Source organism: Crocodylus porosus, unplaced genomic scaffold (genome assembly GCF_001723895.1).
Source record: "Crocodylus porosus isolate Cpor-Errol unplaced genomic scaffold, CroPor_comp1, whole genome shotgun sequence".
Lineage (NCBI taxonomy): Eukaryota > Metazoa > Chordata > Crocodylia > Crocodylidae > Crocodylus > Crocodylus porosus.
Window position 1 is genome coordinate 32,504,247 of NW_017728948.1, and position 19,493 is coordinate 32,523,739.

The following is a 19,493-nucleotide window of genomic DNA, read 5'->3' on the forward strand; positions in this document are numbered from 1 at the left end:
CGGACTAGATGATCTACTCAGGTCCCTTCCGACCCCAGAAACTATGAAACTATAAATATCTCACCCAAAACAGACTACATACCATGTTAGACATCAGGCTATAAGCTATGGTAAGTGGAGGCTCCTGAAGTTATGCTACTCTGCAGAAAGAAATGCAAAACCCAATCCAAGGTATCAGAAACAAGAAAGTAAGAAGAGACTCTAAGTTAAGTAGATTCAGGCATCTAAAGTTTGCTAAATCTAAAGTCCCAAATTAGATGCACAAATCCTTTTTCTTTTTTCAATCTAACTTCACTTCATCTTTTTCAAAATAGCTTTTTCATGCTCATTTTAAAGCATGCAACTGATGTCAATAAAGTTCATGTAACCCATAAATGTAGAAATATATTATATTCATATACAGAAGTATTGACTGTCCAGGCCCTTCATTTTACCTACCCCAGGAGACAGTTATAGTCAACTTGAAGAAAAATACTTCTTTGAATATAAATGGCATGAGCCTAGGTAACATATAATTCATTTTAACAAACTGTGTGTCAGTCCTTCTATGGAAGGATTTAAAAAAAAAAAAATCAAAGCACACAGAATTAAATTCTAGGATTACAATAATTAAGGCTGGTTAAATAACGTCCTCAAGAATTCGAAAAGAGTAATTTTTTCACTTAATTCTCTCTCATTTAAAAAACTAAATACGCAATGGAACCAGGCCAAATGTTAACATTTTTTGTTTAAATTGCTTTGCTTTCTTGATATCTTTTATTAATATAATGAAGTTTTGCTTATGATAATTTAACTATTTATTCGGCAAAATGGTAACAAACGTGTTTCTTTTTCATGCATTACTTCCCACAAATGAGCCTTTTCTTTCCAAACCCAAGCCTTGTCTGGATAAAATGCTTGACTTGTTTAACATTAATAAATCAATATTGCTAATAATCCCAATATACATTTATTTGATTTAGTAAGCTTAATTTCCAAATGATTGCTTAGTAATTATTAACTTTTCTCCTGATTTCTGTTTATGGCACTCCCATGTTTATATCTCAAATTTTATTTTGGATTGCTGTAGCACTGCTTTGATGACTCCTGTGGCAGGAACAATAGGCAGTGGAAGGGAGGTGCTAATGGAGCTTAGTCCAACCCCCAAAATGTGGGGTAGGGCCGCAAGGCAGCCTAGCTGTGGGCTTCTGGTGCCTGCAGCAGGGGAGGAGAGGGAGTGGGGTTGGGGTGGGGGCAGGTGCTGCACTGCTGGTGGGGAAGGAAATTAAGTACATATATCCATGGAAACTACTTGAATGAATACTGTATTTTGACTTGTCTAATACAGTATGCTGAATACCATCGTGTTTCTTCCTGCCCTGAGAGTCATCCATTTGTGTACTAAAAATATAGTCATGCATATGAAATAAAAATATAGATATTTTATATCAAGCCTTCCATGAGTTATTCTGGTCCACAGTATGGAAACTGACAAAAAGCTTATAATTTTCACAGACAATACAACTACTGACAAGTTCAACTCCCAATACATTTTTTTTTTTTACCATAGTCATCTACTCCTTGCTTCAGATTATCATTGCTCGAATTGGGATTTAACATTAATTTAAGAATGTTGGTAATTCCCTCTTCGTTAGAACTGAATTGATTTAAATATTATACTATCACACTTAAAATTTCATAAGGAAATTCTTCTAGATTTCTTCTAGATCTCCCTGTGTTCCGTGTCTTCATTCAGCAGGAGAACAACCTTTGCCAGCCTCCCATTCTTAACCTCACTAAAACAATTTCGGCATCTAAACTAACTTTAGTAACTACTTAAAGAGTTTTTCTAAAGACTACATTTTGTGTGTACTTGTACTTATGCTCACATGATGTCACTGTAGCTGAAACGGAAATAAGCACGATGGGACAGACCAGGGGTTGGCAACGCTTTTGGGCAAACACCTGCAACCTTGACTTGTAAGAAACTGATGTGCTATGGGTGGACAGTGGGGGAGTTATCAGAGGCCCAATCCTTGTTGCGGCAGGACAGTCCCAGCCCTTTCCCTGCTGTCCGCACCAAGGCACACGTGCCAAGCAAAATGCCTTTATGAGCCACACTCTGGCATGTATGCTGGGGATTGCCTACCCCTGGGAGAGACCATTCTTAAGTCTTGTGCAATCAAAATGGTTGGATTTAGAAGTAAACAGGGTTCTTCTTATGAAACTTTTAAAATACTTTAATAAATATTATACCATCAAAACTGCATAGTTACTGAGGGAGTAGCACTGAATGGTAGTAATATTTTCATCTGAAGAGATAATGCGACAGCCATCAGACTTCCATCCTCCTTGTCCATTTAGCAGATCAAAGTCCCATTGTGCTGCAACAGCATCTGCTCCATGTGCAATCCGTCGCAGTGTCACATTAATAGGAATCTGGTGACTGGCTAGATTTAAGCCATCTGGTAAAAAAGACAAAACAAAACCATCCTAAACAGTTTATTTCACCACACCCGTGTATATTATGGTGGACAAATTCTGAGCCTAAGAGATACGCTGATTAAAGCCTTTAGAATATAATCTCAAGGGCCGTGTCCAGATGAGCAAGCACATGCCTGTTGTGGCATCTCAAAGCAGTTTCAGAGGCATGCTGGGAAATTCTTGAGTGATAGCAGAAGCTGGCCCAGTTCTGCCTGAGGGTTGGCAGACCAGGCTGGTGCCATATGTAGGCACTGGTCTGAGGTGGCACTGTGCTGCCAGGGCTCTCTGCCAGGAATGGGCATGAGTGCCCTGATGGCTGTTGCTGCTGCCGGGGGGTGGGTGCGGCGGGACGCCGTGCAGGAGAAGAGGCGGGTGGACCACCTCTCCCAAGCAGATCCCCCCCCCACACACGTATAAACTCCCCCACAATCCATCCACTAACTCCACACCTCCAAACCACCCCCACAAATACCCCACCTACAAACCCCACAAGACCCATGCCGACCCCTACACCCACCCAGAAACTCAACCCCCCCAACACCTCTTGTTCCCCACCAAACTCCACATCCCCCACCCACAAATCTCACACCCTGCATGCCCAGCTGCCATACAGGATGGGACAAGACCTGCTGGCGGGAGCTGTGGCTGCAGGGGTAACTGCCACACTGCACCCCAGCCCCATGCCCCCACTAGTGCTGGGACATGCGGCCCCAGTCTGTGGGGGCTTCTGGTCCCAGGAACCACTTGGAGGCTGTGATGGGCTGCGAGGAGGGCAGCTTGTGCAGGGGACGGCTGGCCTGGAAGGGAAGGGGGTTGCCCAGCCCAGACCCCGAGTCCCAGTCGAGGGCTTCCCAGGAACAACATGAGGTTCCCTGTGGCCTGGGCACAGGTGCAGGGAGCAGAACAGCAAGGGCTGTCACTGCATAGAGCCACAAAGCAGCAGGTGGGACAGCTGCAGCTGGACTCATGTACAGCTGTTTGGGTGGAGTTGCTGCCAGGAGGGAGCAATTGCAGGCAGGCAGGGGCTGCCGGTCAAGAGTGAGTGGCAGAGGGGCTGGTAGTGAGGGGCAAAGGCATGCACAATGCACCAGCATATCAGTGCTGCTCAGTGCCCCGGAGCCTGGTGAGTGAAGGGGACAGGGGTAGCTCTGATCTTTCTATGATAAGAAAAACGAAAAGTAAATGCCAAAGTATATACATATTTTGAATTTAATAATGATGATACTGAAATGATAGGCTTCCAAATTGCTTTAAACTTATAAATATATCGATAAAACACTGTTGAACTGAACTCTCTATATTATAGTGGCGTTTCATTTTAAAATCACAGAAGAACAGAGATTTGGGGTATTTTAATGAGAGAATTTGGGTTTTTGTATCAGAGCAGGACTTGGGCCAAGTGGCAGGACTTGGGCTGAGGAGCCTGACCAGGGCCAGCACCAGGGATCCAGCTGGAGGGCGGACAAGGTGGCTAACCTCCTGGCCGTTTGGGGCCAGGAGGACACATTTCAACAGTTTGAAGCAGGCCACCAGAAGGAGCACATCTTCTGGGCAATAGCTGCCCAGATGGCAGAGTGATGACACCAGAAGGCATGACAACAGTGCCACCTAAAGGTCAACTGTGCAGCCATACCCACTGGCAGCTGGCCCAGAGGTACAGGTGGTTCTGATGCAGTGCCTGTATCACAGTCCAGGTGGCTGTGTTGTCCCAGTCCGGGTCTGGAAGGCATGCAGACATGGGGCCACAGGTCCAAGGGTGTGGATACTGTCACAGGTGGCAGCTGCAGTTGGTCAAAGATGCAGGGGCCACTCTATGTTAAGGCTGCTTCAGCAGTCCAGTTGGCACAAGGACCTAGTGTCCCCAGATACCAACGGGCTGGGCCTCAGAAGCTCCCGAGGGAAAGCAGCTCTGAGCTGCTGGCCAGGGCAGCATTATATACTGCAGGAGCCAGCACAGGTGCTGGCCCAATTTTCTAGCTTCCCCTGGCTGAAGATCAAAGGGGAGCTGGGCAGGGTCAGTTTGCCCCAAGTGACAATTTGCTCCACACCAAAGTGCATGTTCAGGCACATGTGCTGAGACACAAATCTTCAGCACAAATTCATGCAACTGCTATCTGAGCTGCTGCAAGCGCACGTACCTGCATATGTGGACGTGTCCAAGAAGGCTTCTAAAGTCTTTACATTTTTCAATGATCATAAAGATACAATAGTAGAAAAACAAACCTATCTTGGTGAGAATAACCGGGGTCACTACTGTCCGTCTTTTTCCATCATCAGCCAGATTTGTTGAATTTCCTGTTGCCGGGAAAAGTTTTCCATTGCGAAATGCAATAAGTTGAAGCTTGTAGACTAACTCATCTGCTGGCCTGATTTCTCTTTTCTGCTTTTGTGCAAAGAGGGAGGGCGGCAGTTGGATAGACGCCTCTACAATAGTGTTCTATAAATAAACAGGTTTAAAAAGTTTTAGTATCTGAACCAAAAGAAAATATGTTTCATTTAATGTAATAGGCTCTCCTATTCACTAGCATTGGGATTTACTTTTTGGTTCTTAACAGTGTATGATAGAAATAAATAGATCAGATTGTAAATTGTGACTACTTGAACAAGAGTACTTTATAATAATTCACCATACCACTCCAGGCTGGCTTGCTGGCTAGCCCCGAACTGAACCACCCTCATGCCCCAGCCAGCCCCTCTGCAGCATGTCGATCCAGGGAGAGCGGCATTTGACTCACAGGTACCCCGGCCAACCAGATCTACTCTAACCCAGCTCAGTGTGCTGTGGTCCCAGGTGCAGGTGTAAAGTGTGGCCCAGAAGCAATACACTACAGAGCAATAAGCTCCACAGTATATTCATGAGCACTAATATGCACGTTTATATGTGCCCTTTGGCAGCTAAATGTGACATGCAGGACTAAATACAGCCACATACAGAGTAGATGTAAAGATATATGTAGTTACTATTATTTAGTGTGACACTATCTACATTCTGTACATTTACTGTCCATACCCTATTATATTTAGGTAGGGTAGCATAATTTCCATAAATATAATAGTAAACGTTAAGTACATATCTCCAAATGAGGTTTCAGAATGTTAAGTGGTAACAGCAAATGTATTTTCTGAGCAGTCAACAACTTCCTATTGTATACAGACAAAAAGAAGTTTGTTGGTTTTGTTGAGTAATGGTTTTTAGAGTTTTCATTCCTTTACATTGTTTTATCTAGATGTATATCCACAATCAGTGTAATATATGGGGCATCTGTTTGGACCATGAGAAGGGGTAATAAAACTGAATTAATTTACTGTAACTTGAAAAGTGCATGTAATATGCAGATAGTAGTATATCAATGTAAAAAGTAAAAGTATCAACCATTTTCAAATTTGTGTTATAATAATAAAAACATATTTTATCATTGGAAATTATTAACTTAAGGTCTCTTTTCAAACAATTCATCTTGTAGTAAAAGTCAATACAGAAACAATGAGTATTAGACCTTTAGTGCCAAGCTTGACAGCGTATTGGAAACATTGCACTTAAAGCTTAGCTGCTTATCTAGGTTTCCATCTGGATCTCTCCTCCCAAAATCAGGTAGTCCTGTACGGTCTGATGTAGCCACTTTTTGAAATACGGTGCAGGTCATTCCAGTGAATCCAGCAGCTTTTATTACATAAGCCTCCAGAGCAATATTTGGGGAGTACTGTGACAACAAATCATATGCTTATTACATAACCTCATCCAATGTAACAAAAAGAATAATGACTAATCTTAGAAGTGTCTACACATTACTTTTATGCAAAGGCCAAAAAAAAATCTCCCTGTGCAATTGGCAGGCAACAGAGTCAGAATAATTAAATTAGTTTTTTCCCTGTAGGGATTCTATATATTTGAAACATAAAAGCACAAATCATAGAGAGCCAAAATCTATTAAGTAAGAAAAAAGAAACTATGTTTTCACAGTACAACAAAAACTTTGTTTTTAATACACATGATTTTATACTTACAGTTGAGTAGACTTGAGCCCCATTTGCCAGTCGATACATAGCAATTCTCTGCAAACACTGTACAACTCTAGTGCAAGCTTTGGCTTCCTTTTGTGCCATCCATAACACACGTTCATCAGTTAGCATAATGTTACTTGCAATGTCCACCATCACATCACCAAGCTAGTTAGGAATAGAAAGATCAAAGCTCATCAACTTGGGCTATTCATTAATTGATATATCAGCAAAAAATGCATCATTTACAAGCAAAGATCTTCAGAATCACAATATTACCACTAGCATATAGAAGTTATTCCCATATCAACTACTTGTCAATAGTTGAATGACTTAAGTTATATTTGCCTGACTGTAAACTAGCTTAACAGAAATATTTTTTCCTATTTTGTTGAAATCCTGTGGCTTTGGAAATGATGTCTTGAGGTGGGCTTCGGCTTTTTGGACCACAACCCATACTTCAGGACAACAGACATGCTCGACTGGGATGGGCTTCACCTCTCCCCCAAAGGTAAATGTGTGTTCTCTTTCAGGTTGGCCAACCTCCTCCAGCAGGCTTTAAACTAGGCTCATTGGGGGAAGGGGAGGATGAGGACGGAGGGAGTCACGGAACACTGAACCAGGAGACACCCACAAGAACAGCCCAGCCAAGACAGGCGACAAGCACAAGAAATATTCAGGTAAGAGACAGGGGCCCAGATAGTCCTGGGATTAGGGGAGCGGTGCATACACCTTCAGGAGGCCTTAAATGCCTCTACACTAAAGCTCGTAGTATGGGGAACAAGCAGGAGGAACTTGCTCTCCTGCTAGCTGACACAAACCCAGACATAGTGGGGCTCAGTGAAACTTGGTGGGATCCAACACATGACTAGACGGTAAACATCAAGGGCTATAGGCTGTACAGGAGGGATACAACAGGGAGGAAAGGTGGGGGTATGGCACTCTACGTCAAAAAGCAATACACATCCTCAACAAGCAATACACATCCTCTCAACTCTCCTTGAGTCCAGAGAAGAGCCATGTGCATGATCAGAGGTCAGGAAAACAGTGCTCTGGGTCAAAATACAAGGGGGTTGGGGGGAAAGGGACTTAACAGTGGAGGTCTACTACAGGCTAATGAACCAGGGGGAAGAGCTGGACCAGGAATTCTCAGGTCAGCTCATGGAGGCAGTTAAGTCAAGGTCACGGGTGACCTGAACTATCCAGACATCTGCTGGGAAGAGCAGTCAGCCAGGTCTGACCGCTCACGTAGGTTCCTAGCTGAGTTACAGGACTTCTATCTAAACCAGGAAGTGCACAGTCCCACCACAGGAAATGCCCTGTTGGACCTGGTCCTGGGCAACGACTTGGTGAGTGGAGTGCAGGTTCTTGATCACCTGGGCGACAGCGATCACCACCTACTGGAATTCACCGTCCAGGGCAGGGTGTCAAAGGTCTGCAGCAAGGCAGCAGCCCTGGACTTCAGGAGGGTGGATTTCAATGAGTTAAGGAGACTAGTTGAACCTCATGAGGTCCCAGAGGACAGGGGAGTTGGGAGTCCAGGAAGAGTTGTTGTTTCTTAAGGAGACGATCCTCCAAGCCCAAAGGGTGACAATCCCAATGTGGATCAAAGGGGGCAAGAGTGCTCAAAAGCCCCCATGGCTCACCAAAAGCATCCAGGAACGTCTCAAAGCTAAACAGGAGGCATACACCCAATGGAAGGGAGGGGCCATCACCAAGGAGGATTATACCTCCATTGCTTGGGATGGTAGGGGGGCTGTTAGGAAGGCTAAGGCAGAGACGGAACTGGAACTAGCAACCTGGATCAAAGATAATAAGAAGTCCTTTTTTTAATACATAGGGGGTAAAAAGAAGGTACTGGGTAATGCAGGGCCTCTGCAGGACACACTAGGAAATCTGGTGGTTGCACCAGATGACAAAGCTTTAACAAATTCTTTGCCTCCATTTTTCTGAGCACGGACCACATCATCCCCCCGACTGGGATCCCCAACAGACCCCGGGGAGGCGCAGCCAGGCCCAGGGTCAGTGAGGACCTAGTCAGGGAACTTCTGGAGGACTAGATGTGTTCAAATCAGCAGGTCCTGATGATCTCCACCCCAATGCGCTAAGGGAATTAGCAGAGGTCATTGTGAGACCCCTGGCACAGCTTCACAAGCACTCATGGTGCTTTGGCAAGGCATCAGAAGACTGGAAAAGGGCCAATGTGGTCCCCATTTTCAAAAAAGGGGAGGAAGGAGGATCCAGGAAACTATAGGCCATTAGTCTTACCTCGGTCCTGGGGAAGCTCTTTGAGAAAATTATCCAGGAGCACATCTGCAAGGGACCAGGAGGGAAGATTACATGGGTTCATTAGAGACAGGTCCTGTCAGACCAACCTGGTGACCTTCTATGATCAGGCCCCAAGGCTTGGCCCTCAGGCCCACACTGTTCAACATCTTTTTCAGCTACTTGGATGAGGGGGTGAAAAGTACCTTCTTCAACTTTGGGGATGACACCAAGATGTGAGGAGAAGTGTGCATGCTAGAGGAGAGGGACAGGGTGCAACTAAATTTGAACGGGTTACAGGGGTGGGTGGACGAGAACAGGATGGATTTCAATACTGACAAGTGCAAGGTATTGCACCTGGGGAAGAAGAACCAGCACCATACCTACAGGCTGGGGAACTCCCTTCTTGTCAGCAGAGAGGCAGAAAAGGATCTTGGAGTCATTATTGACTCCAAGATGAACCAGTGTGAGGATGCGGTTAGGAAGGCGAACCGTACCTTGTCATGCATTCACAGATGCATCACAAGCAGGTCCAAGGAGGTGATCCTCCCCCTCTATATGATACCGGTCAGGCTGCAGTTGGAGTACTGCACCCAGTTCTGGGCGCCACTCTTCAGGGGGGATGTGGCCAGCATTGAGAGGATCCAGAGGAGGGCCACTCACATAATCAGGGGGCAGCAAGGCAGGTCCTACAAGGGGAGGCTACGGGAACTGAACCTGTTCAGGCTCCACAAGAGAAGGCTTAGAGGGGATCTGGTGGCCATCCACAAACTGGCCAAGGGGGACCAACAGGAGAGTCTCTGTTCCCCCAAGCGCTACTGGGAGTAATGAGGAATAACGACCATAAGTTGACTGACAATAGATTCAGGCTAGAGATCAGGAGGCAGTACTTCACAGTCAGGGCAGCTGAGATCTGGAACCAACTTCCAAGGCAAGTGGAGCTCGCTCTTATCTTGGGGGTCTATAAAAGGAGGCTAGATAATCACCTAGCCGGGGTTGTTTGACCCCAGCATTCTTTCCTCCCCATGGCAGGGGGTTGGACTTGATGATCTGCTCAGGTCCCTTCTGACCCTACCAACTGTGAAACTATGAAAGAAATTAAAAAATTTCTCAAAAGCAAAATAGCATTAAGTTTTTTAAATTAAATATAAAACCAAACTAAAACAATACACTTACTACTCTATATTTTAATGGAACATTTAAAATGACTGACATCAATTTTAAAACTAAATAATTAAAGTAATTTCAAAGATCCAAACATTTATATACCAGATGAATGGATGAAATGTGGATGTCATGGAATTTTCAACATAATGATTCATTCCCCTAATAATCTTATTTCTTAATCTTAGCAGGGTTTGAAGCTATCATTCTCCCCTCCATTTTCTAATGGAGAATAATCTTTTTCTAGTGGCCACCTGACAGGTACAATTCACACCATTTATATATAGCAGAATATTTAAAATTGCAAAAGCTCATAGATATTCAATCACCACATGAAAATATTTTTAATAGCCAATCAAAAATTTAAATTTTAACTGACTTGAAAATCTGGCTAATATAAGAATTTGTATACAGTAAAACTTGACAACAATAGTTTTACTTCATACAAGTGAAGATTTTTAAGTATTTTGAAAATCCATATTTTAAAATGGGTTAACACATCTTTTCAATATACCAACAAAGCAAACAAGGATGAAACAGGTTTCACTTAAAGTGGTAAAAACAAAAACAAACCACCTCCCAACAATACACTAATATAGAAATTTCAGGTACTATTAAAAAAACTACTTATGAATTTAACTGAGAGTTTTATAGTTTTTATTGCCCTCAAATATAGCAGCAATGCCATGCTGCATCAATCCAGATTCAGTAAGTTTAGGTAAAAATACAATTCCCTTATAATACAATAAATACTGCAGCAATCTGTGGCACATTAACCTTTAGGTTAGCTAAACTAAGTAATAACTAATTTTAATGAGCAACTTTTCTAATGATTTCAGACATAAGAATGAACTTTAAAATAACTTAAATGTGTTACATATTTAAAAAATAACTAGCCTGTAAAAATTGTCTAAGGAATTTTGCAGAAAATAAATTTACCCTGTCTTCTTTGTATTCTAATTATATTGTGCTCAAATTCTATTTGTGTTCTTGTGCAACAAATTTAAAACTGCTCCACTATGATCTCCTATTTTCAAAAATCACAGGATACTGAAATTAATAAAACCTCTGTTCAGTAGTGAAACAGTGGGGAATGTTAATTAGCCTATTTTTTCCACATCAAAATGAGCATTTTCTGAGATTTTATATTCATGTTTTATCCTTTATCTTGCAACATACAGGAATACTGAGAAACCTTAAGAGATACAACTCAATACTGAATAAAGCCAGGCTATCATGAGGGGAAAAGATAAGTCTGTTTTATTCATTATTGAGAGGAGCTCTGAGGTTTTCATTATTCATCTTTTTACATAAAAATATGCTGATGAAAACCTGCATGACCCACTCCATATTAAATAACAGACTTGCTGTACCTATCTCCCTGTTCCAATGCTGACCAGAGGTCCACAGAATGCTATCAGTGCGACTGTGAAGTCTGAGACCATGGTCAGCAATTTCAAGGACCTACTAAACAAAAAAATGGAACAGAATCTGACACACCACTAACTGATCTGCTGAACCTAAAGTTCTGAAATTTTTACTATTCAAAACACTTTAAGACTAATATCTAATTTTCCAACCTTAAAATGATCATTCACATCAAGGTTACTTACCTCTTTATACTTTTCAGCAAATCTTCCAAATTTTTCTATCATTTCAGCTACAAAAATAACATCCATCTTATCAGAAAAATTTGCTGCTTCAACAGTGTAAGCCAACAACTGTCTTGCTGTTGCTACTGCATTAGTCAGGTTGAGCGGCATCTATGTAAAGAAACAAGACCATTTAAAACAGAACTATAAAATCCAATCATACAATCTCAGAAAAAAACAACTGCTTTGTGGTTCATAATTAAGACACAGTAAAAAAAAATGCCAATTTTTTGATAAAGTACAATTATTTAATTCCTTCCTCTTTAATGCTTATTTCCTTTATATAAATCTAGGCAAAACTGTGTTCCAAAATTCCTAGAGCATAAAGATTTGTATCGTAGGCTAAGTATAGACAGTCAAGAAGCCCACAGCTGAATCAATTCAACCTTCGCAGGTTAGACATTCACTTTTTTATTCCGCAAATGCAGCCACATGCCTGCAGCGGCCCAGCTCAGAAGCCGGGAGGTGCTAGACCACACCTCAGTGCTCAGCTGGAGCACAGCTTGGGCCAAGGCTAACCTGCCCACCCTGCAAGGGGAGGTTGCGGGGAAGGTGCAAAGCATATTGTAATGCTGGGAGGCTGTGAGTTAACTTGCATCTGGAGGGGATCTGGGAGAGAAGTTCAAATCAACCAATTTGAAGTGCACAGGTCAGCACAGTGTACAAGTCAACCCCATTTTTCTGATCCAAATAGTTAGGAATTTCATAGAGCCACTGTATAAGTCAACCTAAGTCTTTGGATCAGGACTACAGGGTCGACTTATACTGGCCCTGTGGGCCAGGCACCTGGGGGTGGACACATGCCACAGTGCCACACACAGGGGATGGGGCCAGGCTCAGTGCTTGGCTGGTGTAGGCCCATCCTCTGCAAGCAGCATTGCCTGGGCTGTGCCAGCAAAGCACCAAGACTGGTCCCATCCACTGCAAGCAGCACTGCTGAGTGCTGAGCCTGGCTATGCCAACTTAAGCTGCTCGGAGGGGACAGGGCCAGGCTCAGCACTTGATCAGTGCAGCCCCATTCCCTGCAAGTGGTGCTGCCTGGGCCACACCAGTTGAGTGTCAAGCCCAGCGCCACTCACAGGAGATAGAGCTATGGGAGCCAAGTCTGACTCTGTCTGCTGGAAGTGGTGATGTTGAACACTGAGCCTGGTTCTGGTCCCTGCGAGTGGCAGTGCTGAGCACCAAGCCTGGCCCTGTTTCCTGCGAGTGGCTTGCTGCTCAGCAGCACCACTTGCAGCAGATGGGGCCAAGCTTGGTGCTCAGCTGGCGCGGCCCAGGCAGTGCCAGATACCGGGAATAGAGTGACGCCAGCCAAGCCTCATGCCCGACCCTGTCCCTGTTCCCTGCGAGTGGCACTGGGCTTGTGGCTTGGCTGGCAGGCTCCATCTCTTGCAAGCAGCATTGCGTAGGCTGCGCTGAGCCTGGGGCTGCTTGCAGGGGACGGTGATAGTGTAAAAGTCAAGGTTGAATTTTAAGAGTTAAAAACTGGGCTTTAAAACTGACTTATACACCGTGAAATATGGTAAATCAGTTAAGTCCGATAGTACACTGATTCAGGTTTATCTTAAACCAATTTTGGCCATTTTGAAAGTGGTTTATGTGCACTGAACTTCTGTTGTGTTATAGATATGAACCAGTTTCTGATAACTTATACCGTTGATATGTAATTTCTGTCCCTAGCCCTGGAGAAAAACAAAATGCTGAGAGAGAAGCACAAAGGGAACATAAAATTCATTAAAATATCTGGAATCTTAGAGGGAAAAAATTAATCTGAACAAATAACCAGAAGATTTCCCTCGACTTAAAAATAAATAAATAAAAGTCAAGGTACCAGTCCTACAAGTACTAAGCAGGGAGACCCCTGCAGCCTCATGCATTCCTTTTGGACATCCGCTGGTTGTGTACAGATATATTGGCCTAGTCTTTCTGCAGTTCATTGGTAGCTTAGATGTACAACTAGCAAAATCAAATTTCAGAGTTCACAAATTTTATATAGTTTCTTAAGCTTTGTGCTTTTAGTCCATTAATTCGTATTTCATAAAAAGATCATATTCATAATATGCAAGTCCTAGGACAATGCATGCCATTCTGTCTGGTTAAACATTTCTATAACTCTTCCTTTGCAGCATGAAAGAATTCCCTTTAAGATGCAAGTAAATACAGCGGTCACATCTGAACTTTCTATTTTAGACAGCTATCCCTTTCATTTTTGGAGACAGACTTTTTTGTCCAATTTAAGCAAGCCAACACTAAAAATATAACAATACACCTAGTATTTTCTTAAAGACAAAAGTAGTGTGGCAAAACTAAGCTCTTGCTTGGCATGTAAATTATTTTTTACATCATTATAGCTCCTAAAAGACACAAAAGTGGACTGTGTCCCATTGTGCTAGGCCATGTACAAATATATTTTAAGAGACCTCACATAAAATGACAAGACACAGAGAATGAGAAAGGAGCACCATCATTTTCTATGTTATAGTTGGGAAACTGATGCACAGAGAGATTATGCAATATTTCTCCAAAGCCACAGGAAGCATGAAGGACTTCAACTTAAATACCCTGATTTCCAGCTGATGTTTTCATGCTAGTATTCAAGTAAATGTGGTATCCTTAACTCCTTTGAAGAACTACTCTTAATGGTTTTGCACATACCATTTTAGATTATAGTTAATACCAAACAGCAGAGAGAGAGTTTGAAATGCCAATGGAAATCTATCTTGAGTTTTACGAATGTTTCATCTGAAGCTATAATCATTAGTAGAATTATGACTGATGACAACTGCCTGGCAAGTTCAGCAAATTTCGATGAGGTTTCAATTATGCCTAATGGACTAATTTTAAGGAGTCCTTCTCCCTTTCAAGCAAAAGAGGGTCTCTTGCCTCGGAAAATACACAAAATAGCAGCAGACCCTCATTTGTTTATCTTCTTGAGAAAAGTAAATTGTGTTTAGATTTCAAAAGGTCCAGAGTTATGCAGCTAACCTTAATTTGTAGGATGCATCTTTTAGTAATAATATTAGAGATACAATTTAATATTAGTAAGTTTTGTTTTAGCTTTAAGGAGTCTTCTTTTCCTTTTTGATTTTTTTTAAATGAATCTTGCTGGGGCAGCAAAAAAATCTTGAAAGTTTACCATAAATATGTAAGATCAAGACTGCTGTATTTTGTTTGGTTTGTTTTCATATTATTTAAAATTTACTTTTCTGAAGAAGGGTTACAGAATGGATTTACTCTGTTTGTAAAAGGCTAATCATTTCCACAGTTTTGCTATCTAGCAAATGATCATAATTCACTGAAAGGATAATAAATGAATTTCCATGTACTAGCAATGATATTTTAAAATGTAAATTTCTGTCTCAAAGAGTAAGGTGTACTTATTTACAAGATTCCTGTTGGTATATATAATTATTGCTTATTATGATGGAAAGGGAACCATGTCCAGACCTATTCAAAGCAGTGTTTTTAGTGAATGATTGATCCCTTAACTGACATTATAAATCCAAATGTGGACAAACATTATACCTCACTGTAGCTTACTATGTGGAGTGTCTACATTTGATTTTTAATAGCATTACCTTGCATTAACTGACAATCAAATCAAGTATAATAAAACCACACCCCAATCTACACAGGACCCGAAAATACATCAAAACCAAAGACTATGGAGTGCAGAGTTTACATTTTTTTTTAAGTAATTCATTCTCTGTCCCCTCCACTCCTCTATATATTTTAAGCATATTTCTAACTACATAGTAATTAAATGATTTATAATCTCTAAATTTTATGTGCAACCAAGTGATGCTCCACAGTGATCCTGTGTGATTAAATTAGAGAAAAGCCAAAACTATAGCACAGGATTAAATATTAAAAGACCTGATGTCACCTCTTGTATCTTGGTGAGGGATACTGAGATTGCTAAAATTCCCCTCCTCACTCTGAAAGGAAGCTAAACCAAACTCTTGTGTAATCTTGCAGGTTCTAGGGTTAAACTAGAAATCAAAATAATGTGAAATCATCATAAAAGAGAGGCACAGACAAAAATCCAAAATCAAGACTCAATAGATCATAATTACTGTCAGTATGGAAATTTTTATTTTATTTTCATGGAGTTAATTTGAAACTTTATTTCACAAAAAACAGAGAAGTGTAGGTTACCTGATTAAACATATATAGCACTCGAGTGACATCATTCGCATATTGGCATCGAGAATAGTCTTCTTCTGCCCAGAATCCTCCCCTATCACATCTGCGCCAAGCTCTTCTCTCATCCTGAGAGCTGCCAGGATATATCCCACTGCCAGCAGAGTAGCGAGTACACAGTAGGTATGCAGTGATGCCTGCCAATGTTCTAGGCCACCTAGAGAGTTGAAGGCAAAAAACTACACAAATTTACATGACAAGTAGAAAAAAATTGAATAAATAAAAGAAATAAGCACTACGGCTCCAAATAAATAGCATACTTCAAAATTAAATATCTCCAAATTATTTAAAAGACCACCTTGGCAAGCCTTCTCTATTTGCAAACTGTGTCTGTATCCAAATGCTATAAACAAAATGAATTCTAATCTTGGTATCCCATTGTTTCAGTTCATTCATGAGAATGCATACTGGGAAAAGGTAAAAGTTATACATAAATTCACAAGAAAGGTTGAAGACAATTTTGCTACAAAAGGGAATTAAGTAATTATTTAAAAAGATTTCCAGACTAATGGTCTTTAAATGAACGTTAAATATATTATTGGATGTTCTGGAACTTTTTCCATTCATCTGTTTCAGCACAACTTTCAGATTTACTTCATGCTGATTCCCAATCAATGGGAGTTTACAGAAAGAAAAGAGAACGCAACTGGACCAGTACAACCACTAACTGGAAACCCCCCACCCCAAACTACGTAACTTTGGTATTGTCCAATCAAACTGATGTCTGTTTTCACAGTAAGGAGACATTAATTTTCCTTTGAGAACCTCTGACCTATAATGTCAAGCTAAAGGAAGAAAGGGGTTCTTGAAAGGAAGCAGGAGTTTTAACTTCTGCTGGTCTGAGACCATAAGGAAACTGTCTATCCTCTCTTTTCTTACTCCTCTCTAATCAAGTCAGATATTACAGAAAAAATGAAACTACAATAAGGGTTAATTACAATGATAATTCACTGCATCAAAACTGCACAAAGTATTAAAATATGCAAATAACAATACTAACAATGAATGGTTAAAAAACAAGGAAAAATTTCTGTCATCTTCAGTTCTTCAAAACTATCAACTGAATAAATTAGCTTAATTAAAATGCAGCCATTTGCTCGAAAGTGCAAATGGAGTCATCAATTGACCACCTCAGCTTTTCCACTTGGTATGCAAATCAAACTAAAGCAAGTTCTCCTTCACCAGAACTGAAATTGAAGTTAAATCCTAAATAATGCCCATTTATCAGCAGGTTAAACCCAAGCCATTTTCTCCTAAAGCTTTAAGGGTCAAAACAATATTATAGCTTTAAAAATTCCTACGGCTAAGTATATAAGAACTCTTTCTAGGTTTAGACTTAAATATACAGTAATTTACTGAAATGTAATTAAAGCTACATCTGGTTTAAAATTATCTCAAAATGTCTAAATTTGAGACAATGTTTGGAGAAAGAAGGAATGAACATCCTGAAGAACAAAGAAAGGAGGTAAATTAAGGGTCACTAGTGTAGTAAAAACCTTTGTGAAAGCTATGTCTCCTATAGAAGTAGGAACCCCTTGAATGGGTTAAAAACAGATGAAAGAGATGGTAGCCACCGGTTTCCCTGGTAACACAAGAGATCAACTTTTATGTGGCACACAGTAGAGTAAGATGCACCCTGGAGATCAACACATGCAGACTGTGTAGGGTTAAATGGCAGGCCCCCAGATTCCTGACTGGTTTCTCCCCACCATATTGCTCTGGCTGCAACAGTGGCAGGAGCATCTGGGCTATCCTTCCTTCTCCAGCTGCCCCTTCCTGTCCCCACCCCAGAGTGCAGGGCAGCGTGGCAGCCTGAGGAGCAGAGGGGGAGCCGGGAGTGCATGGCGCAGCAGGAAGCGTTGCAGTCACGCAATGCTGCAGCGGTGCACAATGTAGTGGGGAGGGAGGCTCACAGGTGCAAGAAGGAAGTGTGAGCATGAAGTGCATTGAGCATGCTGTGCAGTAGTGGATGGAGGGCCAGGGGTGTGTGTTGCATAGCAGTGTGGGGAATCATGGGCACATGGTACAAACACATGGTGCATGGATTGGGAGGAGGGGAAGGGGTTGGAAAACATGTGGTGTGCCAAGGGGAAAGGTCTCCCAACACATCTGTGGGGTGTGTGGCCCTGGGGAGCTGTGGCTCACTGGTGTGGCCCCACTGGTAAGGCCTCCAACCGCTTGGAAGTTGGACAGTCCTCACATAGATGGTTTCATCTATAGAACTAAAACTTCTTCCACCATGGTGCTGTGTTCTAGAAAGAAGATTTCTGAATAGTTACGATACATATAATGAAGACGGGAAGTACATCTTTGCATAGAGTTTGTTAATTTAGTAATGAGAGCTTTAAAATAGGTTCAACAAAGAATGGACACAAGAGCCCTATGGTAAGTAAAAAGCAATGCCAGCAAAGAAGAGGCAACATGGGGCATACTGACAAGATTATAAGAGGGAAATTAGCAGGGCAGGCAGCTAGTCATGTAAGCTACTTATATACTAATGCAATAAGTATGTCAAATAAGCAGGAAGAACTGGAAGTCTTAGTACACACAAAATTATGATGCATCTGAGATAACTGATAATTCACATTACTGAAGTACTGTCATAGGTATTTCTTGTTCACGAAGGACAGACATGGGGAAAAAAAGGAGGCGTTACCTGTTAAATTTAAGACACACACACACACTCTCTCTACCCCTACCTCCCCGCCTCCACCAGGTACAGAACAAATAGAAGGCAAGTCTTTTGAAAGACTCTGGGTTACAGTAAAAGAGGAAAACAGTAAGTGTGGTATCATAATGGGTGTCTATCATAGACCACCAAGCCAGAAGGAGATGGAAAGCCTTTTTAAACAAACAACTAACCAATGTACCCAAATCATATGGAATTGTGCAAACTTTAATTACCTGCTAGCAAGTAATACAGTAGTAAACAGACAGTTGAACACATTTTTGGAGCCTGTCATGGACTTTTTGGTACAGACAACAGAGAAAACAAATAAGACCTCCTTTCAATTAACTGCTTACTAATGCATACTTAATTGAGAAATCGAAAGTGGAAGGCAATGTAGAGTGACAATAACCATAAGATTAGGAAGAAAATCAGAAAAATAAAACAATGGACTTCAATCCAGAAGAGCTGGTCATACCCTAAACAGATGTTATTAAGGGCATCTTAAGAGCATGCTATCCTGATGCAAAGAATGACTAGGAAGCAAAGCAAGAGACAGTCTTAGCTAAACAGCAAACTCTTCAATGACTTGGAACTTGAAGAGGAGTCTCACAAAAAGTGAAAACTTGTCAATACTACTGAAAAGTATTATAAGAGTGTAGTATGGGTATTTAGCAAGGAAAGTAAGAAAGGCCAAGGCACAAACTGAGTTGCAAACAGCACGGGTCATAAAAGGCAACAAAAAAGCTTTCTATAAATATATAAACAAGAAGAGAAAGACCAAAGAAAGCATAGATTCCTTATTGAAAAGGGAGGGGAACCTAATAACAGATGAATGCAGAAAAGGGTGAATTGTTTAATGACTACTTCAGTCTTCAGTCTAAAAAAAATAAACCATAAGTTGGCAGGCACAGTTAGCATCAAGGATGGGGGAAGGAGATAATCAGTTTGGAGTAGGGAAAGAACAAGTAAGGGATTAAAGAAGCTTGATGGTTTCAAATTCGTAAGGGTGAATAAGTCTGATCTTAGAGCCATCAAGAAAAGACTGAGGCAGTTGCAGACATAGAGGGTAAAAGGAC

General features: G+C 41.5%; 1 protein-coding gene across 1 annotated transcript in view; it reads right to left on the reverse strand.

Moving 5' to 3' along the window:
- The window catches only part of ADGRA3 (adhesion G protein-coupled receptor A3), a 57,876-nt gene that overhangs the window by 14,789 nt on the left and 23,594 nt on the right, over positions 1 to 19,493 (reverse strand). Inside the window, exons 7-12 of the mRNA XM_019552574.1 lie at positions 15,702 to 15,903; positions 11,505 to 11,654; positions 6,469 to 6,630; positions 5,961 to 6,164; positions 4,687 to 4,900; positions 2,236 to 2,444 (exon numbers count right to left, since the gene is read on the reverse strand). Of these exons, the coding sequence (XP_019408119.1) occupies positions 2,236 to 2,444; positions 4,687 to 4,900; positions 5,961 to 6,164; positions 6,469 to 6,630; positions 11,505 to 11,654; positions 15,702 to 15,903 (1,141 nt within the window). The remainder of the gene's footprint in view (positions 1 to 2,235; positions 2,445 to 4,686; positions 4,901 to 5,960; positions 6,165 to 6,468; positions 6,631 to 11,504; positions 11,655 to 15,701; positions 15,904 to 19,493) is intronic.